General features: G+C 64.6%; 3 protein-coding genes across 3 annotated transcripts; all 3 read left to right on the forward strand.

Annotated features, from left to right (window-relative positions):
- Window positions 1-343: 343 nt before the first annotated feature.
- SLC5A5 (solute carrier family 5 member 5) lies at window positions 344-5,175 on the forward strand. The gene is given in 18 exon segments (XM_048932966.1): window positions 344-1,590; window positions 1,679-1,744; window positions 1,978-2,029; window positions 2,124-2,191; window positions 2,270-2,424; window positions 2,514-2,654; window positions 2,911-3,040; window positions 3,157-3,245; window positions 3,345-3,457; window positions 3,664-3,734; window positions 3,840-3,926; window positions 4,001-4,174; window positions 4,176-4,207; window positions 4,556-4,659; window positions 4,752-4,867; window positions 4,944-5,016; window positions 5,019-5,083; window positions 5,086-5,175. Coding segments are annotated over 18 exon segments (2,001 nt in total). The 5' UTR covers window positions 344-1,215.
- Window positions 5,176-5,460: 285 nt separating this feature from the next.
- CCDC124 (coiled-coil domain containing 124) lies at window positions 5,461-14,131 on the forward strand. Its single transcript, XM_048932967.1, is given in 9 exon segments — window positions 5,461-5,724; window positions 6,287-6,462; window positions 11,827-11,963; window positions 11,965-12,010; window positions 12,323-12,428; window positions 12,627-12,635; window positions 12,746-12,794; window positions 12,796-12,898; window positions 12,901-14,131. Coding segments are annotated over 8 exon segments (663 nt in total). The 5' UTR covers window positions 5,461-5,724; window positions 6,287-6,299; the 3' UTR covers window positions 12,951-14,131.
- Window positions 14,132-18,141: 4,010 nt separating this feature from the next.
- Window positions 18,142-24,074, forward strand: KCNN1 (potassium calcium-activated channel subfamily N member 1; the record flags this gene model as incomplete). The annotated part of the gene is given in 13 exon segments (XM_048932963.1): window positions 18,142-18,640; window positions 18,643-18,663; window positions 22,039-22,067; window positions 22,069-22,161; window positions 22,997-23,030; window positions 23,033-23,103; window positions 23,105-23,152; window positions 23,154-23,381; window positions 23,459-23,554; window positions 23,651-23,774; window positions 23,777-23,877; window positions 23,879-23,917; window positions 23,919-24,074. Coding segments are annotated over 13 exon segments (1,347 nt in total), but the record flags the coding sequence as incomplete, so codon positions are not given.
- Between the last annotated feature and the right edge of the window lie 410 nt (window positions 24,075-24,484).

The raw sequence follows: 24,484 nt of genomic DNA on the forward strand, positions 1-24,484 counted from the left end.
CATCCTCCTGCTCCCTGCCAGTGCTGTGGGTGCAGCAGCGGTGGGCACCTCTCCATGTCCCACCCTGTCCCACCCTGCTCTCAGCCCAATGCTGCCCCATGCAGCCCTTGTTCCCCCCACGCTGCTCACAGCCTCCCAGGACTTCTGGGAGCTGCCCACCCCCCCTGGGTCCCTTTGGGAGCCCCATGTGCCTGTGCCAATGCTGTGTGGCCTGGTGGGTATGGGGGGGGGTGCAGCAGCTTTTTCCCCCTTTTTGCTTCCCAAAGAAGCGAAGGCAGCAGAGAGGCAGGGATGGGGTGCTGCTCCATGGGGACAAGGCCACGATGCACCATCAGTGTGGACATACCCTGGGGACAAGGTACCGTGCGACATGCTGGAGCCTGAAGGCAAGGATGTGCCCCGTGGGGACAGCACATCTTTGGCAGAGGGGACAGTCCCCACGTTGCAGCTCTTCCTGGGTTGCAGCCCTATTTTTCAAGCGTGGGGACCAACGTGTCCCGGGTGAAACAAAGCACCTCTTATACCTGGGAACGAGGAAGCAGGGCTGGCCCTATTGTCACTGCACCCTGAGGGGAAGAGCCATGGCCCCATCCTTGCCTTCAGGCCTTGGACCCTGCAGGGGTGGGCGGCAGGGAAGGGGTTATCGCCGCGGCCCCACGCAGCTCTGCCTCCCTCCCCACGCCATAGCCTGCCTCCTCCCAGCCCCTCTGGCACTCTGCGCCCGCCGAGGTCGCGGCCGGATCCCTGCCAGCCCCTGGGGGAGCAGCTCGCAAAGGAGGTGCTTTTGCTGGGTAAAGGTTTCGGTTGGGTTTGTTTTGTCGCCGGCGGGAGATAAGTGGTGCTCAGCGCTCCGTGTTTGCGCTGGGTTTGGGGGATTACTGCCTCCCGGCCGTGTCCTTCGGCTGCTTCGCTCTGCGGTGCGACTGGGCAGCGCTGTGCGCCACGGATCGGGAGGTATTTGGGGTATCTGTGGTATTTGGGGTGTTCTCTGGGGCTGCTTCTTTGCACCCTTCCACTGGGATGAGCGCAGGGATGGCGATGCAGTGATGCTCCTCTCCATGCTCACTCATCCTCACCTTGCACCTCAATAACCACCCTGTGCTCTGTCTCGCTGCAGTGCTGCTGCCCCTGGACACACCAGGACCCCCGTGCCCCGTCCCACCTGCAGGTCCTTGTCCCTGTGTGCCCAGGGGGGGCTGTCTGCACACCACCACCATGCTGGCACCACCAGGCAGCCTGGAGCTGTGGGCATCAGAGCCCCTCACCTTCAGCCTCTGGGATTACGGTGTGTTCGGGCTGATGCTGCTCGTCTCCACGGGCATCGGGCTGTTCCATGGGCTGTCCAAGGGAGGCCAGAAGACCTCAGAGGACTTCTTCATGGGCGGCCGGCGCATGGCAGCAGTGCCAGTGGGGCTCTCGCTGTCGGCCAGCTTCATGTCAGCCATCCAGGTGCTGGGGGTGCCAGCTGAGGCGTACCGCTACGGCTCCAAGTTCCTCTGGATGTGCCTGGGGCAGCTGCTCAACACGCTGCTCACTGCATACCTCTTCTTGCCCGTCTTCTACCGCCTGGGGCTCACCAGCACCTATGAGGTAGGCACGGGGGTCTGCATCCCCCTGCGTTGCAGGCAGGGGATGGGATTCTCCCAGCCAAACCTGCACACTCCCTCTCTGTTCCCAGTACCTGGAGTGGAGGTTCGGACGGAGCGTGCGGCTCTGCGGGACGCTGCAATACGTGATGGCTACGGTGAGTCCCAGGTTGGGGATGTAGGGATGGGGGTCCCCGTTGTGTTCAGCCCCTAAGAGCCCCCTTGTTCCCATGCACGTGCTTTTTCCGTGGCTCCAAAGCAAACACGGCCCTGCGGGATGGCTGTTTGGAATGGAGAGCTGATTGTTTTTCCAGCGCCCGCAGCACCAGCACGTCACATCCCCCCCTGTGGGCACCTGGCGCTGCTCTGACCCCCCACCCCATCCCCACAGACTCTGTACACAGGGATCGTCATCTATGCTCCTGCTCTGATCCTCAACCAAGGTACGGGGGGGACATGTGGGACAGCATCCACACGTCCTCGTCCCCTCATCTCTACCCCGAGCACCGACGCTTATCACCATCATCTGCCCTTCAGTGACCGGTTTGGACATCTGGGCGTCCCTGCTCTCCACTGGCGCCATCTGCACCTTTTACACCACCATAGTGAGTGCACAGTGGGGGTTCCAGGGGGGTCCTGTGGGCTCTGGCTTCCCGGCGCTCACTGTGCTCCCGCTGGCGCAGGGCGGGATGAAGGCTGTCATCTGGACCGACGTCTTCCAGGTCTTCGTCATGCTCTCTGGGTTCCTCGCCGTCATCATCCGGGGGCTGTTGCTTGTGGGGGGCCCCACCAGGGCACTGGCCATCGCCACCAACGGCTCCAGGGTGAACTTTGGAGAGTGAGTCCCTGTATGCCCCCCCCTCCCCTCAACCCCCCCCCCCGGGTGCTGCAATGCCCGCACTGCCCCTGCTCACCCTCTGCCCCCAGCTTTGACCTCGACCCACGGAGCCGTTACACCTTCTGGACCTTCCTGCTGGGCGGCACGCTGGTCTGGCTCTCCATGTATGGCGTGAACCAGGCTCAGGTCCAGCGCTACGTGGCCTGCAAGAGCGAGAAGGAGGCGAGGATGTGAGGAGAGGGGCAGCAGGGGGCACAAACCCCCGGCATGGGGGTGAGGGGTTGCACTGCAGGGCTGGGATGCGTGGAACCCTGGGAAGCCAGCCCCACCACCCTGCATGCATCCTGCACCTCTGCGCAGACTCTGCACCCCTGCACATCTCCTGCACCCTTGAACTCCCCCTGCAGCCTTGTGTGACCCCTGCCCAACCCCTGCAGCCCTGCTGAGCCTGGGGAGCCGTGCTTTGATCGCACCCTGTGCCCGCAGAGCGCTGCTGGTCAATCAAGTGGGGCTCTTCTGCATCGTCTCCAGCGCGGTGGCCTGTGGCCTTGTGATGTTTGTGCTCTACAAGGACTGTGACCCCCTCCTGGCCGGCCACATCTCGGCCCCTGACCAGGTTCGGCTGCACCGGATCCATCCTCTTGAGCACTCAGTTGAGAGCAGCCAGGAGGAACAGGGAGAAGGATGGGGACAGGGGTCCTGCCTGCCCCCTGACACAGCTGTGCCCCCCAGTACATGCCCTACCTGGTCCTCGACATCTTCCAGACGTCCCCTGGGGTACCCGGACTGTTCCTGGCCTGTGCCTACAGTGGGACCCTGAGGTGAGTCCACCTGGGGACCCCGACATCCCCAAGGAGGGGGTGGCTCCGTGCCGTCCCCACCCTCAGTTTGGCGCGGGGCTGAATGCCGTGCTCCCCCAGCACCGCCTCCACCAGCATCAACGCCATGGCAGCCGTCACTGTGGAGGACCTGGTGAAGCCCCGGCTGCCCACGCTGTCACCAAGGAGGCTGATGCTGATCTCCAAGGGGCTGTGTGAGTGAGGACGGGACTGCTGCACGGCCCTGATGCCACCCTGCCCTATGCCACGCTGTGCCACAATGTGCCACCACGTGCTGCACCGTGCCACTCCGTGGCCACTACCCTGTGCCACGCCATGCTGCTCTGTCCTGCACTGTGCTGTGCAGCACTGCTGTGCCATGTCACAGCCCTCCCCCCCCCCAACCCCTCTGTCCCCACAGCACTGTTCTATGGCATTGCTTGCATCACGGTGGCTGCGCTGGCTTCGCTGCTGGGCGGTGGTGTGCTGCAGGTGAGTCCTCCCCAGCCCCCCCTACCTCTCCTGCTCTGCACCCGTGCCCATCACACACGGCTGGTGGATGGAGAGCCCTCGAGGCACCTCAGGGTCCCCCTGCAGGGCTCCTTCACCGTCATGGGGGTCATCGGCGGCCCTCTGCTGGGAGCCTTCGTGCTGGGCATGTTTGTGCCAGCGTGCAACACAGCTGTGAGTGCTGGACGGGGGAGGGGGGGGGGGGGGCTGGGGGTCCCAGCACCATGCAGACCCCACTGCTCGCCCAGGGTGTGTTCGGGGGTCTGAGTGTCGGCCTCGCGCTCTCGCTGTGGGTGGCAGTGGGTGGCAGCCTCTACCCGGCCCCTGCCGACGTTGCTGGTGTCCTGCCTGCCTCTGGAGCCCACTGCCCTCTCTACAACCGCACCGCCAGCACCAACCACACGCTGCTGCTGGGACCACTGCCCCCCCCAGCGCCCCGGCACAGAGCCTGCAAGGTGAGAATGGACGGGTAGCAGGGATGGGAACGGGACAAACCATTGCTCCTGTACGGTGGGCTGGGGGCTGCTCCCAGTGACATCACCACGCTGTCCTTCTTCGCTCTGATGTCACCCCCGCTGTCGCTGACTGCTGTGACGTCGCAGTGCTGCTTTGATCGCAGTGATGTCGCGCCGGTTTCCCTCTTCATCTGTCACAGTGCTGTCCTTGTCCTCTGGGACACCACACCCACTGTCCTTGCTCGTTGTGATGTCACACTGTCCTTTCCTTTGTCTGCTGTGACGTCACACTGCCTTTCTGATGGCGGTGATGTCAACACCAACACCCCCCCCACGCACACCCTGCAGGCCTCCCATCGTGGGTGACTTCTATGCCATCTCCTATCTGTACTACGGGGCACTGGGGACGCTCTCCACTGTGCTGGCAGGAGTGCTGCTCAGCTACCTGGCAGGTGAGCCTGTGGGCAGCAGGGGCACATTTAGAGTGGGGGGCTGCCCCACGCTGCTCCCTCTCACCCTTCTGTTCCCCCCCCCCCCCCCGCAGGGCCCACCAAGCGAGCACAGCTGCCCCCAGGTGTGCTTTGGTGGGACATCACCAAGCAAACATCCTCTGTGTCCCCAGCTGGGGGTGCAGCGCCTTCAGGGGGGTGTCCCACCAAGGTAACACCCCTCAGATCCCCCCCACCACTCCCAAAACACCCCTCCCAACTTCTGCCCACGTGCTCCCTCTCCGCAGGTCTGCAGAGACCTTCAGGGGGGGCCGTGTCCCGAAGCCCCCCCGGTGCTGCTGGGGCTGGGAGGGCAGGCACGAAGCCCCCCCCAGCACCGCGGGGTCACCGAGCAGCTGCTGCAGGAAAGCCACGTGTAGGGACACGGCCACGGCGGAGGGGGGACATGGGGGAGGGGCACGGGCACCGATGCCCACCCGCTGTGTCGGTGTCGCCCCTCCGGGAGGGGACAATAAATGAGGCGGGGGCTCCATGGAACACAGCGTCTGTGTGTCACTGTGTGGGACTGGGGGGGGGGGGCCGTGGTTTGGGGGGGGCCACAATGAGGAGGTCCATGCTGGGTCGAGGAGGGGGCGTGGCCACGACCGGCCCCGCCCACCGGGACCAACGGGTTACGCCCCATTAGGCCCCGCCCCGAATGGGTGTCAGCGTCCGATAGGCCACGCCCATATAGCCACACCCCCCGTCGCCATCTTTGGGTGTTGGCACCGCGCCGCCATCTTTATGCCGGGCACGAGGGTGGACGGAGCGGTGGGAGTCGAGCGGTTTTCTCGCGGTTCTCTCCCCGAGATGCGAGCGGGGATGAGGATGCGGTTACGGATACGGGCTGCATCCCTCTCACCATCGTTCCTCCGCCGTTCTTCCGGAGCCGTGACCGTGCCGTGCCCTCAACAAAAATGGCGGCAGGAGCGCTGCGAGGCCGCGGGCGTCGCTTCCCTTCACCCTGCGGGACGCGCCGCGCGGAGTGATGACGCACAAAGAGCGCGACGGGCGGAGCGGCGGAGCCGGGTAGGAACGGGACGGGTGGGATCGGGGCGGCTGGGAGCTCGGGAAAGGGGGTCGGGATCCCCGCGGGGATGAGATCCGGCCCGAAGCGCTGCTCCGCGAGCCGCTGGATCTCATTGCCGTTAAAAATCGAGGTTTCAATTCCAAAAGGCGGCGGCTGAGCGGGGAGGGCCTCTCGGGTGCGTTTTGTTGGCGTCGCGTCTGCGGGCCGTGCCCTCCGCGGGGCCCTTCGTCCGTGTGACGGGCGGTGCTGCTGCTGCGTGACCCCTCCTGCGGCTCCGCCACCTCCCGCGGGCAGCTGTGACCCCGCACGGGGGTCGGGGCTGCTGGGGGAGCCGGGATTGGCCGCTGCTGGGTGCGGGGGGCTTGGCGGTGCTGGGGGGCTGCTGCCACAGCGGAGATCGCCCAGCGCCGGCGATGTGGGAGCGGCACGCTGAGGTCCCCCCCGAGCTGCGGGGCTGTGATCACAAAGCTCTGGGTCTGGGCTCCGTCCCTGCTTGTATCCCTGTGATCCCGAGGGCCTGGCGTTGCTCTGAAGCTCTTTGCTTGCTTTTCTTCTCTGCAGAGCACCGTGAGTGATGCCCAAGAAGTTCCAAGGGGAGAACACCAAGTCGGCTGCTGCCCGTGCAAGGAAGGCGGAGGCAAAGGCAGCAGCCGATGCCAAGAGGCAGCAGGAGCTGGAAGATGCCTACTGGAAGGATGACGACAAACACGTGATGAGGAAGGAGCAGAGGAAGGTGGGTGGCTGTCGGGTTGCTCCTGAGGGAAGGGTGACTTCTTGTCCTCTGTCACAAAGCTGTGGCTCTGTGCATGTTGCCCCTCACTCAGCTCTGGGGCAGAGCAGCCAATGTGAGCAGCTCCTGTGGGAGCTGAAAGAGTGGAGCGTGGGGGTGAGTGTGAGTTGGGTGTGTGATTGAGGAATGCACTGATTGCAGAGCTGCCTCCTGAAGGAAGGGAGTCAAAGCTGCCTTGTGGGAGCTGTGGAGTTAAGGAAATGCTCCGGAACTCTGCTGTGACTTTCTTATTTGTGTTGCTTTTTTTGATCAGGCAGATCTTTAGCTTTTTGTTTCTGACCTTTGGATTCCATTCTTAACTTTTCCTTCTACAAAAAGAAATTCAAGAAATTAACAGAGTTTAATACATTTTTTCTCCTCCCCAGCTCAGTGTGCCCCATATCACAGTTACCTCTCAAAAAATAAGATTCTCCCTGCTTTGCTCTTAGCAGCTCACTCCACTCAGTGCACATCTGCCTCAAAAACCAGAGGAGTTCATCAGAGCTCATCTGCAGTTATTTGGTTTGCAGTGTTTTCCTGCCCCAGCGTTAGACAAACTTCTGCCTGCGCTGATTCTTCTGGAAGTGATTCTTGAGGGCAGCTTATCTGCCTCTTCTGAAGCAATTTGTTTGCTGTTTCGCTGCCTGGAAAGGGTTCTACTGGAGATACAAACGGAATTTATGGGGTTACTGATTCTGTGCTGCTCTGTTTGGCACTGGCTGAGCTCCGTGTGCTGACTTTGGGCAGGCAGGGGGCCAACGTGTCCCCATGACCCCGAGGCTGTGAATTCCCCCCCCCCCCCCCGATGTGTGTCCTGACATTTGGAATTTGGAGTCCTGCGTGCTGTTCCCCAGCGCAATCCTGTAATGCTGCTTAATTATTTCCTGGAACAAGGTCTTATTATTGCGCCTCTTAAGGGTTGGGTTTTTTTTCCCCTTTGCCAGCAGTGACCTACTTTGCTGCTCTACCAAAACAGCCTCCTGCAGGAAGGGGGCATGGGAACCTCAGCAGGGGCACTTGGGCTGTTAGCTCCAAAATTTGGGTCCGGCTCAGAGCCTCACACAAAGGCTGTGGAGAACTCAGGGCTCTGGTTCCCCCCTCAAGTGCTCTGCAAGCACACAACTTGTTAGAGAGAGGAGATTCCTCAACAGGAGCTCATTCTCTCCTGTCGCCTGGGTTTGGGACATCCTAGAGAAATTCAGCCTCATGTGGGAGCATCTTCCTGCTGGCAGCTCCTGGGTCTGACTTGTAGCAGAATGCTGAGTGCTTTTCCTTCCCAGGAACCTCCTGGCAACCCGTGGCTCAACGCAGCAGCAATCTGCTCGGTGGGGAGCTGCCCTGCCAGAGGGGCTCCGGTTTTGCTGGTGTTGCCGGCACGCAAATTGCCCTGCTGGCTGCTGGCGGTGCGTTGCTGCCGATCACGGCGTGCAGAACCGCGTTTCTCGCAGTTCTTCCCCCGGCTCTCCAGGTGATGGCAGTAACACGTTAAGCAGCAGCTCTGCTTCGGCAGCGAGTGGGCACGGCTGGAAGCCTTGGGCCATCGCCCAGCGGGACACGTGTGCAGAACAAACCGCCTTTCATCCCTTCCTCGCCCCGTGGATGGGCCTCTGAGCAGTGAATGAGAACCCAGCGCGCGTTTTTGCCTGGGGATTCATCGGCTCTGCGCGGTGGTTTGGAGGTTTCTTTAAACGCCACCCAGTTCTGAGTGCAGCCGTGGCGGCTGATCCCTGCTGGCAGGGGATGGCGCTCATTTGGTGGCTCTGTGATGCATGAAGGAACATCTGAGCTCAGCCACCAGCCCACTGTGTGTGTGTGTGTGTGTGTGTGTGTGATTGCCTCCTCTGGCACTGCAGCACGAGGCACAGCTTGCCATCCTCCCCAGAGAGCTCCAGCTGAAAGCACAGCATCTCCGTGCCTCCCTGCTGAAAGAGCCAGGTTTGATCCCTGTGGAGCTGTTTCCCCATCAGTGCAGGTGTCTCCCCCTGGCTCTGCCCTCCTCCACACGCAGTTCGGCTGCGGTTCAGAGCACACAGCTCCCAGTCTGCCTGCTGCAACGCCTTTCCTTCCCTCCACACGATTAGCTGAAGTGTGTCTGCTTGGTGGAACGGCTGCAGACGTGTCCTGAGCGAAGCTGCAGGTGGGCTTGGAAGGCTGACAAGGCATTAAAAGCACTGAGGTGTTACAGGAGGAGGGCTGGTGGTGGATCTGCCAAGGGCAGAGGGCTTGCACCTTGCAGTCCCTGCTGGGAAGGTGCAGTTCCCATCTCCTTCCCCAGCTCCTGCTGTCTGTCTGTGTGGGACAGCAGCCCCTTCTTTCAGTTCAGGCTGCGTTCTGGCTGTGCTGTGCTTGCTGAGCTCCCTGCTGCTCAGCCCTCGCCACCTTCCTGCTCATCCAGCATCCTCAGCATCGTCCCTGCGGGCCGGCAGTGACTGTGCCTCTGATTCAGTGCAGAATTACTCAGCTGTGAGCAGTGGGTCTTACTCAGATGACATGTGAAACGGGTGAAGTGACTGCTGTCCCTCCTGGGAGGGATGGCTGTGTGGTGCCAAGTTGGCAAAGCTGCAATCCTGTGGTTTAAGTGAGAAACACGGGGGCAGAGAAAGAACAGAGTGAGCACCCGATGGCGAGTGCTGGCATTCAGAGCCCAGAACCAACCTCCTTTTGCTCCAGCATCACTGCAGTATTTGTGTGGGGCCTGAGGAAGGCAGGGGGTGACCCCCATCTCCGAGCCCCGCTGTGCAGCAGGCAGCCTGCAGAGCAGTGGGACGTGCTGCACGCTGGGTTTGCTTCTCTCTCTTTGCAGCTCCATCGTTTCTCTGCATCGCTTTGCCTTTCTGCCATGCCAGGAGCTTGGCCAGGCTGGCAGCAGGCTCTCCGCCTTCCTCGGGGCTGCATGCTAAGAGGTTGATTGGGAGCACTGCTGCCTCTATTGACCGCTCGCCTCCCGAAGCCACGTGCGTGGGACCTTGTTCTCCTCCTGTCTCGCAGGTGGGGGAACTGTTCTGAAAGCTGATGAATTTCTCTTTTGCTCAGGCAATTCGGTTCGAGGCTGGAAACCAGCATTTTAACACGCAGATCCTCGTGAGCAGAATTGTCCACTTCAATCTCGCCCACCGCTCCTCCTGGAGCCCCGCGGGGCGCAGCGGCGTTGAGGGAGGAAACTGTTCATTTCTCCTCCAGTTTCCTAACAGCTCTGCTGTACGTTTCGCTTACGCAAATGCAAGCTGCCCTCTCATCGGGGCGTTGGAGCTGACTCATGTAGGATTAGTTTGCTTCAGCCCAAGCTGGGAAAGGCTTCAGGATCAGGGATGTCCATGGAGCATCGCCTGCGGGCGCAGCAGGAGCCGAGGAGTGGAAGGTCCTCCAGGGAAACCTGAGCACGCAGGGTTTGCGTGGCCTGTGACAAATTAGTGGCAGTGCTGCCTTGTTTGCTTTCCACAAATAGCAACGCCATGGCAAATGCCAGAGCAGGGAGCAGCATCTCCCAGCAGCAGGAGGGGGGAGAGGGGCGGCAGGACGAGCTGTGCGCCCTGCTCCAGCCTGCTTGCCCTTCGTGAGGTGGCTGTGTCCCCTATGGGGAGTTTTGTTTGGATGGGGCTGGATGCTGGAGCATCGTCCCCACATTTCTGTGCTGTCATCCCAGCTGGGCTGTGTGAGTGACTGCCGGGCTCCTGCCTCGATTGATGGCTCTCTGTAATAAGCAGGGGTAAAGACGAGCTCCTCCAACTATAAATAACTGCTCTGAAATGCCTTTGCTGCCCTCCCTTAAGTCGGTAGCACTTGTCTCTGCTCCTTCTCTGCCTCCTGGATTATGCAAAGCACAGCCTGTCCTGCAGCCCAGCACCTGGTGGCCCTGCTCAGCCACACCTGTGTTGGAATGGGACGCAGCCAGGGGACGTTTCCTTGCACAAGCTGATGTCCTGGGCACGCTGCCCACATCCTGTCACAGTTCTGCTTCTCCTGCGTGTGCTTTGCATGTAATGGAGTGGCTGCAAGGCAGGCAGAGCTCTTGCAGACTGCACTGCAGGTTTGTCCTTGGGGACACAGGCAGTCCTGTGACACAATCCCTGCCTGGGGACGGGCCAGCAGCCCCCTGATCGGGGAGGCTGAGTCCATCTAGTGAGCTCTGTGAGCTCGATCTTTAGTAGAAAAAGAGGAGGCTACCCAGAAAGACTCGGGTAGGGAAAGCCAGTGTGATAAGTGAGCTTGCACTCTGAAATCCTGCACGGTCTGGTTGCCAGGGCATCGTGCCTCAAGGCATTGGCACTGTGTGTTTAATGACCTCGAGTCTGCAGGCAGCCAACTGCAATAAAAGCTTTGTGCCCACAAGTGGCTGCGTTCCCATCGTTGGCCGGAGCCCCGGCGAGGTTTCCCCACCTCAGCCTGGGGTGAAGCTCTGCTCTGGGATGCAGCAGCCCCAGGGCACGGTTTGATTCAGCATCCGAGCGCTTTGCTTCTGCCTCGTGATGGGTTTTGCTGTAAACTCTTGAGCTGCACAGCTGAACGTTGGTTGTTTTTTTTGGTGGTTTTATTTTTGGCCTGGTGGAGTCTCAAGCTCCAGCCTCGTGCTGTGCCTCGTTCTGCCTCTGAGCTTTGACACGGCGCTGAGTGCAGAGCTGCTGTGCAGCTGCCCAGAGTAAAACCCTGCTGCCTGGCGCTCAGTCACTCTCTGGTGCCATCCCCGTGAATAATGGATGACACCCGTAATTAAGTGTCCTCATAACTAACCTAAATACAAACTGCTTTGCAGCACGTGACCCCGACCCACGCAGCGATGGTGGCTGTTGTTGCGTTCGGGTGTTTTTTTTGTCCCAGGCTCTGCAAGCTTTGGGAGGGCAGGAATCGGTGCCATGTGCTGAAAGCTGCTGCAGGCCTTTGGCGTGGCCTTGACAGGCTCTTCAGCGGCCCTCGGAGGGCAAAGTGGCTCTTGAGCTCCCCGTGGAGTGCTTCAAATCAACACGAGGGCCGTGTTGCTGGCTGGGTTCTGCCTCACCCCTGCCCTGCCTCTGTGGAAGAATGCAGGCCAGACCCGAGGACCCCGAGCAGCCTCTCCACACACTTGTCTGCAAAACAACTGCTGAACTTTCAACCTCTGACTGCTTGTTATAATTAAAGTGGAGAACTTGATGGGATTGTTAGCAGCCCTGGCTGCTGCCCTGTGCTCCTTCTGGTTGCTGTTGTAGATGGGGCAGGTCCTGCTGTGGGGAGCAGCCCGTGTCTCTTGCAGGGGGGGGAGCAGTGCTCTGTTGGTTGTAGAAGAGAGGCCTGTTGCCATCCAAGGGATGCTGGCCTGCTCCTGTGAAGGACATTTGGTGACTCTCTGTTCCAGGAGGAGAGGAGAAGCGGCGGCTGGAGCAGCTGGAGCGCAAGAAGGAGCTGCAGCGCCTGCTGGAAGAGGAGGACTCCAAGCTGAAGGGGAAGTCACCTAAACAGGCAACACCAGGCAAAGTCACCAGGGCCCAGATTGAGGGAGACCATCAGGAAAGACCAGCAGCAGAAGGAGAATGCAGACACAGGTTGGTGGGAGCATGGAAAGGCCCCGAGAACAGGGGGGGCACGGGGGGAAGGTGCTTGGAAAGGAGGAGCTGCAGGCAGCTTTGCTGTATGTGCCCAGCATTTGTGTAGGGGGGAAAGGAAACCTCCTGTCTCCTTCAGATGGAGAAGCAGGGCTGCAAGGCGGGCACTCAATGCATCCCAAGGCTGGGGACCCATGGCTGAGTTTTCCCTGCGCTTTCCTCAGTGCTTTGGAAAAGGCTGCGCCTCTCCTGACGACGTTACAGCCAGGGTTTGACATTAACAGCTCTTCCTTTTTCCCCTTCCCTGTGCAGTGGAGAAGGAGAAGACTCACTTGGAGGTTCCCTTGGAGGAGAACGTCAACAGGCGGGTCCTGGAGGAAGGGACAGTGGAGGCCAGGACGATCGAGGATGCATTGCCGTCCTCAGGTAGTTGGCCTTATCGTGAGGGTGCTTTTCTTTGAGGCTTTGCTTTCCTTACAAGAAATGGGTGCAGACATCCCCCCTCACCTGTCTGAACCTTTTATGCTGCGCTCGTGACTGAGCAGTGAGAGCAAATCCCGCTGCCTTACATGAGCCCTGATGTTCCGTGGGGTTTAAAGCGAGGAAGGGGGGGAAGCGTCGTGGGGTTTTGTGCTTTGTCAGCAGAGCTGCTCTGTGCTCCCTCTGTGATGCTGACAGGGGATCAGAGCCGGGCGGTGTTTTTGATGCATGTCTGTCTGAATTCCCTCCCACCAGCGTTGCCAACGATGCGGACCGGCATCCCGAGCGCCGGATGAAAGCCGCCCTTCACGGCTTTTGAAGAGGTCAACCTGCCGCGCCTCAAGCAAGAGAACCCGAACATGCGGCTGTCCCAGCTCAAGCAGCTCCTCAAGAAGGAGTGGATGAAGTCTCGGAAAACCCCATGAACCAGAGGCACAAAGCTTACAACAGCCAGAAGTAGAATTAAGAGCCGATCACCCCCCCACGGACGGCGGGCTGCAGCCACGGGTCTTCGCTCGGGTGAAGCAGGAGGCACGAGGAACCTCCTCTCCTTTGTTTCCCTTCCTCACTCCCTCCTTCTGTCTCTCCCTGTTGTCGGATTGAAAACCAGCACGAGGCCGCAGCCCCGACTGCAGCGCCCTGCTGTCCCCGTGTGCTCGCTCCCCTGTGCAGCTCCATAGGGACACTAACACTGCTGCGTGCTTCTGAGTCCGGTTGGTGTCGTACAGAGAGCTACTAACGTGCTTCCCAGCCTCACTGTGGGGCGCCCACCTGCTGCCCCCCATAAGGTGGGGGTCCCACGCTGCCCACACCTGGACCTGACCCCCATTCGTCCCCATCTCTGCCATGCTTGTGTCCCGCTCTGCTCTGCTGGGTGAATTCTTGCAGACGTCCTGAGAGCACCGTGAGGAAGGCGCTGGTCCCCCTGTTGGTGTTGGTACTGAGGTGTCCCCCAAGGGATCTCATGCTGTGATCACTGCTGGTGCTGCCTGTGGCCTCGTTCCTTTCCTCCCACCCAGCACTGCAGAGGATCCCCGATGGGGATGCAGGCTCCATCAGCGCTGTCTTGTGGGAAGTGCGAGCTGAATTCTGCCTAAAAGGGGCTCAGGAGAGAAAGCAGCAATGCTGTGGTCCTGCCCTGCCTGCGTGGGACACCAATGCCAGACTGTGACTTTCCTGCTGGGCTCTCCTGGGGATCCCAGAGCCTCATGCAGTGCTCCAGGGGATGCTGCACCCTGAGAGCTGCCCCACAAAGGGGAGCTGCTGCTTTTCCAACTGCTAACGCCCCAGACTCACACAAGACGTGCCCTGCACCCCACGGAAGGGGCCGTGAAACCCCAGAGCCCCTCACAGCCTCCGCTGCCCCCCAGGCTGTGTGCAGCACCCAGTGCGAGGCAGAGGAGAAGGCGCTGAGCTGCTTTGATGGCTGCACCGAGGCACAAATCCTGCACCTTGCTGGGAGCAAGCAGCCGGTGTTCCTCTTCCCCCCCCCCCCTTCCCTTTCACATCTCCCATCTCCTTTGTAATTTTAAGCCCCCCCACACGGCAGCAGCTCCGTCCTCTGGCTGCTGACCCGGCCTCTGAGCTCCGCTTCCTCCGTACTGAGCAGGAGGTGCCCCCCAACTCCCCCCCCCCCCTTCTATGAGAAGTTTGTTGTGTTTGAATTCAATTAAAAAGCCAAAAAAAGAAAAACCCAAGCAAACATCAAACTGCTGCTGGTTTGTGGGAGAGCTCGGGGGCTGGGGACCGGGGGTGGCTGGTTCCTGCTGTGCAATCAGTGCTAGGATTTGAGGGGTTGGGGGGGGATGCTTCCGCCCTCTGGCCCCCAGCACAGCCCTCACCCCCCCCCATCCGTGCTGGAACAGCACCGCCAGCCTTTGTGGGGCAACAACTGCCGTCCGGGGGGAGAGCGGTTCTTCCCAGCGCCCCACCGGCCCCGCTTCGGCCCCGTTTCCACGTATCGGTGCCGGTTACGCGCGGTGGGATCGAGGCGTTGGGGCTCTCCCGGCCCCATTCCAGCTGGAAGCCGCTCCCGAAGCCGCGCTGCGTTCCGGCAGAGTCGAGGTGAGACCCCCATCCCCCCCCCCCGCACACACACACACAAACCCACCGCTCCGTCTGCCCGCTCCCCGCAGCCCGGGGGGGCTTTGCGCTCCTCCGCCTCTCCGCGGTGCGGAACAGCGCACACGTGAGTGCCGCCTCCCCGCTTCTTTCCCCCCCCTCCCTTCCGACCCCCACCCTCACATCCCCATGTCCCAGAGTGGGGAGGGGGCTGGCGGTGCCCTTCCCTGCCCCCCCCTCCTCCCTCCTGCACGGCGGTGGGGCCGTGCGCACTGCGGGGGCTCCGCGCAGCGCTGCCTCCTTCCTCCTCCTCCTCCTCTGCAGAGCGGGGCTGTGGTCGCTGAGTGTCCCCCCCCCCCCCCCCCCCCGAACACTGCGGTGCGATGGAGACCCGGGTTTGGGGAAGAAGGGTGCGGAGGGGGCGAACGGGGCTGCGCCCCTTCCTGCTGCAGGGATCCCCCATCGCCGGGGGAGGGGGAATAGGGTGACCGCTCCCCTCTCAGGAGTGGGGTTAAAAGGGGGAACGACGGGACCCCCCCCTCGTCTCAGGGATCCCCGTCGCAGCCGGGATTACGGGGAATCCCCCCCCCGCTCCGATCGCAAGATGGATGCGCTGAGAGCCTCAACGGGGGAACCCCCCCCATCACAGCCCCCCCCTCGGTGCAGGGCGGCGGTTCCCCCCACGCCTCCCTCCGCATTGAAGCGGGTTCTCGCAGCGGGGGGGGGCGGCGGAGGGCAGAGGGGAGGGATTCCCCGCCCCGCCCCCCCCTCAGGGATTCCCCCTCCCTTTTTCGCATCCCCCCCTTCCCTCCCCCCCCAACCTCCACCCCGCAGCGAATTGGCGGGGAGGGGTGAAGGGGGGAGGAGAGGAAGGAGGGGGAGAATCGTTGCCGCCATGGCAACCAGCGCTGCTCTGCGGGGGGAGGGGGGGGGGGGAACCCGCGGAGGGGAAAATACGGTCATGTGGCCGCGGGATCCTCGCAGTGCGCGCAGCCGCGCAAGGCTGGCACCGGCATCCCCCCCCCCCCCCCCCCCTCCCCCTCCTCCCGCACCTCCCCCGCACCGGGCATCCCCCTGCAACCCCCACCCCCCTCACCGGGCATCCCCCCCCCCCCCCCCTCCCCTCCACGCATAGCGCCCACGCGCTGCGCAATGCTCTGCACCACCTCCTCCTCCCCGCACTGTGCGCGCCCCCCCAGCCTTCATGAGACCCCCCCTCCCCTGCGCCACGCGCCGCCCCTGCCACCACGCACCCCCCCGCGCGCTGCAGCACGGAGCCGGGCGCGCGCCCCTTTGCCCCCCCCCCCCCCAGCTCCCCCCTTGCACACCGCACGTGCACACCCTGTGCTGCTCCACGTGCCCGCCCTTGCACACCTCTTGCACGCATCCCCCCCCCCCACCCCGCACTCCCCCAACACGGCGCAGCCCCAACCCGCACGCTGTGCCCTCATCGCCCCGCACCCCTCGCCTTGTATCCCCCCCCCCCCCCCCGCCTCTCTTCCACGCTTTGTTTCACGCACACCCACTGTCACCGCGCGCACAGCCGCCCCGAGGCTGACAAAGGGAGCGGGGCTGCCCCGCACGGCCCGGAGGTCGGCACCGCCCAACGGAGCCCCGGGGACCCCCCTGTGCTCCCCTGCACTCCTGGACCCCCCCCCGGCACTGGGGATCCCCCCGCTTCCCTGGACTCCCCAGTGCTCTGGAGGCATTCCTTACTCCTGGGGACCCCCAGGCATCGGGGTCCCTCTGAGTCGTGGGACCCTCCTGCATTCCTGGGGACCTCATTGCATTCCTGGACACCCCTCCGGCTTTGGGGATCCCCCCGATTCCCGGGACCCCCCTCCCAGCTCTGGGGATGTTCTTTACTGCTGGGGAAGCCCTTGGCACCGGGGACCCCCTTTGTTTCCGGATCCTTTCTGAAACCGTGGATCCTTCGGTGTTTCTGCCTTCCCCCCCGGGCACCGGGAGGCCCCCCTGTTTCCTCGGCACCCTTTGGCATTTGGGACCCCTCCCGGCTCCCAGTGACGAGCACAGGGACCCCCGCGGATTGTTCCGCCCTAAGAGAAGGGGATCACCGAGGGGTCCCCGCAGCTCCAGCCTGGCGGTGCCCGCAGCGGGGTGGGGTGGAGCCGCGGAGGGGGGTGGGGGGGTGGGGTGGGCGCTCTTCCCGTGCCCATATCGGCTACGCGGGGACACCGCGGGAGGTTCGTTTCAGCCGCAGACAATAGCGGCGGTGCGCGGGAGCGCGCGGCTGCGCGTGGGAGAGGGATCGCGCGACGCCCGCACCGCACCGCTCCGCACCGCACCGCCCCGCGCTGGGGCCGCCGAGGGGACACAGCGGAGACCCCCCCGGTCCCCCGACCCCCCCGCAACCCGCGCTCCCCGCAGCCCCGGCACGTGCCCGCCCCGGGTCATGGTCACCGCCGGTGGCACACGAGGGGAGAGGAGGGTGGGGGTCTGCACGCAGGTGGGTGCAGCGCGGGGTGTGGGGGGAGGGGAGGATAGCACCCTTCGGGAGCCCCCCGCGTCCGGGATCCCCCCCGTTCCTCGGTATCCAGTGGAGCTGGGGATCCCCCCCCGCGCTCCCGGGACGTTTGAATCTTCGGGGACCCCTCCGGCACCTTGGGGGGGGCACAGGGGGCCTTTTGTTCCTGGGGACGCCCCAGCTCCTGGGGATGCGCAGCGCTGGGGACTCCCCCACGTCGCGGGGACTCCCCCGGGGACCCCCCGGCAGAGGAAAGCCCCCCACTGATGGGAATCCCCCGGCTCCCGGGAACGGGGGACGCCCCGGGCTGGCACTGATCGGTGGGGAGGGGGCGGCGACGCCTTGGGGGGGCTGTTCCGAAGGCACCCCGCTGCCAGGCTCTGTGGATTGCGGGCAGTGCTGCACGTTCTGGCCTCCCCGCTCTCTCTCGCACTGTGCATCACCGAATTACGGTGAGGGGGGGGTCCGCATTTGGGCAGCCGCAGGAGGGGGGGGGGGGGGGGGCGCGGGAGGCGCGAACAATGAGGATGCGACGGGAGTGACTGCGCCCGGCTAAAAATATCCTCCCCACCACCGCCGCCAGCGCGGCCTCAAGGTCACCACCCGCCTGGTGGGGCCGGGGGGGCGCGGGGGTGTGGGGCGGGGAAGCCCCCGGCCCCCCCTCGTGCTGCCGCTCCCTCCCAGAGGCGCCCGCGGCTTCGGCACACAGCAGCCCCCCGCGCCCCCCGCCGCGTCCCCGCGTCCTACGTCCCCATCCTGCGGGGCTGTGGCAGGTGAGCGGGGGGTTGGGGGGCTGCTTTTGCACGCAGAGCTGAGGGGGAACCCCGGGATGGGTTCCCCCAGCCGTGGCCCCGCGCCCGTTGGAGCATCCCCGTGTCCCGGTGGCGGTGGGGAGGCGGGGACGGTGCGGTGCCCCGGTGGGTTTGCTGCTCGTGGCGAAGCCTCCCTCGGGTATCTGTGCGTGGGGACGTGCGGGGACCGAAGTCAGCGGGATGCGGAGGTGACAGGGTGGGGTGGGGGAAGAGGGGACGCCCCGGGGCTCCCCGCTGTGGGGTCCCGTGCTGTGACGGCGGTGCCGGTTCGGGGGGCGGTGAGGGCGGTGGGGTCGGGCGCGGGGCCGCGGTGTCCCCGCCGTGTTCCTGTAGTGTCCCCGGGGCCGTGAGCCGTGTTTGCCATCTCAAAGTCCGGGGTCAGCGCACGGGGCCCCGCTGCGTTCTCTGCGCCGCGCTTTTCACCCATCGAGGCCGCGGGTGGGTGCGCGGCAGGGTCGCCCCCCAGCCCCTCTCTGCCCTTCCCCATGACCTTGGGCCCCTGCGCACGGGGTGGGGGGCGAGGGGGCACCTCCCCACAACCGGGCGCCGCCGCTCCGCGAAGGGGCTGGAGAGGCTCGGGGTTCCCCCACCCCTCGAGGGCAGCGGGGACGGCCGGGCACCCCCAACCGCCCCCCGGGCAGGGGGTCCGCGCTCGCCCCGTTGGGGGCAGCCATGCGTGGCGGCTTTGTCCTGCGGCTGAGTCGAGCGGCGAGGGGGGGGCGGCGGGCGCAGCCGGCGCGGTGCCTTTGTCTGGGGACGGCGGTGGTGGCGGTGGAGGGGCGCGGGGACCCCGGCACCCATCGCGATTGGCACAGGTAGGGCATCCCGGGCGCTGCGGTGACCGTACCCCGGTACGGGGGGGCTGAGGGGGTCCTGGGGTGGGGGCGGGAGGTGCCACCGTCGTGGGGACCCTGCGGTGGGGACGGCGGGGTGGCAACGTTGGGTGCCCATCCGCTGTGGAAGGGTTGGGGACGCGGTCTGCGTTGGGTCAGGGAAGGCAGGGGGGAATCTCCCCAGCCCTGGGGAAGCCGCAGCTGCTGCCGTCCCTGCTGTCCCCGTGTCCCTGTTGTCCCCCAGGCCCCGATCCACAACCGGCCCCAGATCCTCTGGCTGCAGGAGGGTTTCCCTCTGCTTTCCTCTCAGGGAGGACCCCGGGACATCCCCCATTGCAGGGGATTCCCCACATGGCGGCTTTGCCTGGGGTGGTGTGAGCGTCCCTGTGTGTCCCCATGGATGCCATCCGCCCGTCTTTCTCCATGCACCTCCAGACCCACGGATATCCTCACCCCCTTCTACCGTCCCCACTGGTCCTGCATGGGGCAGAACCCTTCCAAAACTGGGCTCTGCACTCATGGGGTGCCCATGGGGCAGCAGTACTGGCACTGGGGGGGGGTCCCACCAAGGCACTGTCCCAGCCCTCCTTGTGCTGATGGTTCCACCAGCTCAGAGGTCCCAGCTCCACAGCCCTGAATCTCAGCTCCCTTCGTGCTGCTCTGTGGCCCTAAACCAGTCTCAGCCCCCCCACGCCGCCCCCCATGCAGTGTGTGGGGCCGGGGGCTCCCGCCGACACCAGCAGATGCTCTCCAGTCTGGGCCATATGGCCCCAGCAGGGCGTCCTGGGACACGATGGCTGCAGGAGTGGGGCTGCGAGGACGGCCTCAGCACCCCAAATTCCTGCCTCCCCCCCCCCCCCCCCCTTCCCCCCAACCCCCATCTTTGTGATTCCCAGGCAGAAATTAGGGAGCTGGTAATAAATAAATCACCACCCGGAGCCTTTTCGGCCGCCCGCCTCTATTTTTAGCTGCACCCTCCTCTGCAGTTGCTCACAAGCAGCAGCACTGCTTGGGGGCATGGGGGGGAGTGGGGTCCCACTGCCACCAGTGGGGACACGCTGGGGACAGGATGGACCCCCAGGCAAGGGGTTGTGCTGCAACCCGACTGGGGGGGGGGGCTCCAACAGCTTGGGGAGGGGGCTGCAGGAGGTGATAACTCACCTGCGTCCCAGCTGAAGCCCCCTCTGGGATGCGCTCATCCCCTTCTCGCTGTCCCCATTGTGAGGATGAGGAGGGACCCCATGGCCCCCCCTGACAGGGAGGGGGCAGCAGGGCTGGGTGAAGCCTTTGTGGCTCAGTGCAGCCTCTGCTGCGGTTTGCAGGCCCAAAGCGTGGCCCCTCCTGTCCCAGCACATTCCCTCCCCCCCCCTCTTCCTGCAGGCTGTGCCCAGGACCCCCCATTCATGCTGGTATCACATAGGGACCCCCCCCTCCCCATCCTCTCCTGCCCCCCAGGACACCTGATCCGAAGGCTGCAATATCTCCGTGCCCCCATAGGATCAGACCCCCCTCTTCTTGGCATGTGGCTGAGGTGGGTCCCAGCCCCCAGTGCTAGCCCCTGAGGGGGGGGGGGGGGTCACCCCACTGGGGGTCTGCAGCCACACAGCACTGCTGCTGGGACCGGGGACACGCAGGGCCACCGCTCAAGGACATCCACAGCCGTCACCTGCAGCCAAACCAAGGGACGGCGGTGTCCCCATCCCATCCCCACGCTGTGGGGCAGGGATACACTCAGCACCCACATCCCTGAGCATCCCCATGGGATGCACTGCTATAGGGACAGGGACACAAAAAGGGTCACCCCGTTCCGGGCTCCAGCTTTCTGTCGGTCCCAGCGTCTCCCCCAAGGATGGATCCCACCGGTGTCTGACAGGAAGGATTTAATGAGGCCTCTTTGCACCGCCGTCAATGTGAGCCGTGAGCGGCACAACCGCAGCGTCTGATGGTTCCTGAAATATTGCCCAGGATCCGGCCAGCAGGGCCCAGGGGGAGAACCCTGACCCCTCTGAGGAGCCCCCAAGACCCTTGCAGAGCCCCCCGCTGCCTCCCACCCTCCCTCCCTCTCTCCCCCCCCCCTCCTTTCCCATCTCCTCCCAACCGAATATTAAAAGGAAATCGGAGCTCATTTCCTGGCTGTAAATTTGGCAGAATGGAGAGAAAATGATCTGGACCTGGAGGGGAGCCAGGGCCCCGCGCAGCAGCTGCACCCCGAGCCTTGAGCCCCACAGGGCAGCCACAAGACAGTGCTGCAGTGTGACCCTGTGGGGAAGGAGGAGGGGGGGGGGGGGTTCCCCATGTCACTGCACTGCGGTTGGGGGGCCCGAATCCGGGGAGCTGCATCCTCCTGCAGGGAAAAGAGGGGTCCTTTTGGGTTCCCCCTGGGTTCTCCATGTCGAGGCCCTGCAGACATTGCCCCTGGGGGGGGGCTGCGGTGCTGGAGGCAGCGGGGATGGGGTTGCTATGGGTGGGTGTTTGTGCTGCAGGGCCCTTCGTGCAGCACAGGGGCTGCACCACGGGGATGTCGGCGCCGTGGGGACATCGATACAAACTGTTGGTGCAACGGGGACGTTTATGCAGCGGGGTCATTTGCACAAACAGGGCAGCGGGGGCTGTTGGTGCAATGGAAACGTCGGTGCAGCGGAGCAGCTGGCGCGCATTTGGGGCCGCCTGTGCAGTGGGGCTGTTTGTTGCAACGGCCCTTTGGATTGCAACAGAGGCGTTCGTGCAGCGGAGCAGTTGGTGCAGAGGGGTTGTTTGAGCAGCAGGGATGGTGGTGCAATGGGGATGGTGGTGCAATAGGGGTGGTCGTGCAATAGGGGTGGTCATGCAGTGTTGGTGTGACGGAGGGCTTCGTGCAGCGGAGCAGTCGGTGCTGTGGGGACGTTTTGAGGTGCACAGCGCTCGTGCAGCGGGGCTGTCTGTGCAATGGGGCTGTTTGCACTGTAAGTATGGTGGGATCAGTGCTGGCTCTGCAGCCAGGCTGGGGAAGCCACATTGCTCTGTTGTGTCCTTTCCCCCCCCCGGTGCACACAGCAGAGCGGGGCCCTGCAGTGAGGGGTGTGTAGTGGGGGGCTCTGCCTGCAGCCCCAGTATAGGCCTGAGACCCCCCCACCCTCCCCCACCCCACCCCTATGCCCTCTCCTGCTTTCCTCCGGAAAACAGACAGACATCCCAAAATCGCAGCGGTGCTCCCCAGATTCCACTTGGGCCACAGCTGATGAGGGGATGGGGGGGGGGGGCACAGGGCTGCGTCCACAGCAGAGTGGGGCAGAGCTCCAAGGGGACGCGGGGGCTCTGGGGGTCCCCCACAATGGCCCCCATCTGCCCCCACTTAACGCCGCCTCTCATCCCTGCCAGGCGTGGAGGGAAGCCCATGGCACCCGGCCCCCCCGGACCCCCCCCCTTCCCAGCCCCAGCCCTGCTGTCCTGGCCCATAGCACCCCAAAGTCCCGACCAAGCAGTGCTGGGGAGCACGAGCAGGTAATGGGGTGCGGGGGGTGGGGGCAGGTTGGGGTGCAGGGGGGCACGGAGAGGGGGGAGAGGGCGGGTTTGGGGGTGTGGAGGGGGGTGCGTGGGGGTGGTGGGGGTGGGGTTTGGGTTGAAAGTGAACGGGGGGTGCAAAAGGGGGTGCGTGGGATTGTTACAAGGGGGGGCTGCGGGTTGGGCGCGGGTGTGTGAGCGAGTGGGGGCGATGGGGGGGGGGGGAAAGGGGGGGAGCAGGAGGTGATGTGGGCCTGTTGTGAAATGGGGGAGGAGGCGTCCGGGGGGGGGGCAGAAGGGGGGAGGGGTCCCCGGGATTTCTGGGGGGCGGAGGGGGGGTGGGGGGGAGTTGCGCCTGGGGGCGGAGCCGGCGGTGGAGGGGGGCGTGACCAAGGGGCGTGGCCAAGGGGGCGCGTCGCGGGGGCGGTGCCGCTCTCCGCCAATCATCGGCGCCGCTCGACTCGCCCCGCCTCCCCAGCGCTCAGCTCCCTCCGCCGCGCGCTCCCGGGGCCGAGTGGGGCTGCGGCTGCGGCGGGTCCGGCTCCGGTACCTGCGGGTCCGGCTCCGGTACTGCGGGTCCGCTCCGCTCCCGGCCCGGCGGCAGGTAGCGGAGCCAGAACCGGGAAGCCCGCTCCGGCGGTTGCGGGCGGCCCCGGGACCGGCGGGTACCGCGGAGAGGCACGGGACGCGGGACGGCGTGGGGGGCGCGGGGGGATGGGGGGGGTGCCGGGAACAACCGGGGGCGGCGTCGCAGGGAGCGGTGCCACGTGCGGGGCGGGCGGTGACCCGTAGCCGGGGGGGGGGGGGGATAAAACTAACGGGGCCGTTCTCGCAGGTGCCCCCCGCCCCGCCGAGCCATGCGGCATCGCCGGCCCCCCGCCCGCCGCAGCCATGAGCGGCCCCCGCCGCAACGGGGGGGTCCCGAGCGCCTCGCCCCGCAGCCCCCCCCCCGTTAGAGGCCCAGAGCCCAACGCTGCGGCCCCGTCGCGCCCCCCGGCCTCGAGGTGGTGGTGCAGCCCCCGGCCCCCCCAGCGAGGGGCGATGCTGCCGAGGGGCGGGGGGGGCCGCGGCGGAACCAGAACATCGGCTACAAACTGGGCCACCGGCGCGCCCTGTTCGAGAAGCGCAAACGGCTCAGCGACTACGCGCTCATCTTCGGGATGTTCGGCATCGTGGTGATGGTCACCGAGACGGAGCTCTCCTGGGGGGTCTACACCAAGGTGGGGGGGTTAGGTGGGATGGTGGGGGGGTGATGAGATGAGCCCCACGGCGCTCATCCCGCCCGCTCCCTGTGCAGGAGTCCTCGTACTCGTTTGCACTGAAATGCCTTATCAGCCTCTCCACCGTCATCCTGCTGGGGCTCATCGTCATGTACCACGCCAGGGAGATCCAGGTGAGAAGGGGTCTGGGTGTGTTTGGGGGGGGAGCAGGGAAGCACAGTGGGGTCCCATTGCCCCCCCATCCCACCGACCCCCATCCCGCTCTGCAGCTCTTCATGGTGGACAACGGGGCGGACGATTGGCGCATCGCCATGACCTACGAGCGCATCTTCTTCATCGCTCTGGAGCTGCTGGTCTGCGCCATCCATCCCATCCCCGGGCAGTATCTGTTCACCTGACGGCACGTTTGGCTTTCACCTACGCCGCTTCCGTGGCCGACGCCGACGTGGACATCATCCTGTCCATCCCCATGTTCCTTCGGCTCTACCTGATCGGCGCGTGTCATGCTGCTGCACAGCAAGCTCTTCACCGACGCCCTCGTCGCGCAGCATCGGAGCCCTCAACAAGATCAACTTCAACACCCGCTTTGTCATGAAGACCCTCATGACCATCTGCCCCGGCACCGTGCTGTTGGTCTTCAGCATCTCCTCCTGGATCATCGCCGCCTGGACCGTCCGTGTCTGCGAGAGGTGGGCGCGGGGCAGGGGGCTCAATGGGGATGGAGGGAGGGAGAAGGGGGGGGGGGGGGGGGCACACGGATGGGGCGCAGCTGGGGATGCGTGGTGCCAAACCGTGAGGAGAAGTGGTCTTTAGGACCCACGGGGTCAGAGGGATGGAGCTTTGCAGTGGGGAGGGGGCCGTCCCTATGGGGTTGCTGTGAGACCCATCTGTGCGCCTGGGGTTGGGGAGCAGTAGGTGTCCCGAGGTGGGGACGTGGCACGCGCTGCCCGGCTGCGCCCCCCAACCCCCCCCAAACCCCCCCCACCCCTCCATGCTCGCCCCCTTTCCCTGGCCGCCGCTCGCCCCAGGAGCGTGCATTAACTGCTCTTGTTTTCCCTCTCTGACCGCTCTGCTGCTCGCAGGGACAAACTGTGAGTCACCCC

Source organism: Lagopus muta, unplaced genomic scaffold (genome assembly GCF_023343835.1).
Source record: "Lagopus muta isolate bLagMut1 unplaced genomic scaffold, bLagMut1 primary scaffold_177, whole genome shotgun sequence".
NCBI lineage: Eukaryota > Metazoa > Chordata > Aves > Galliformes > Phasianidae > Lagopus > Lagopus muta.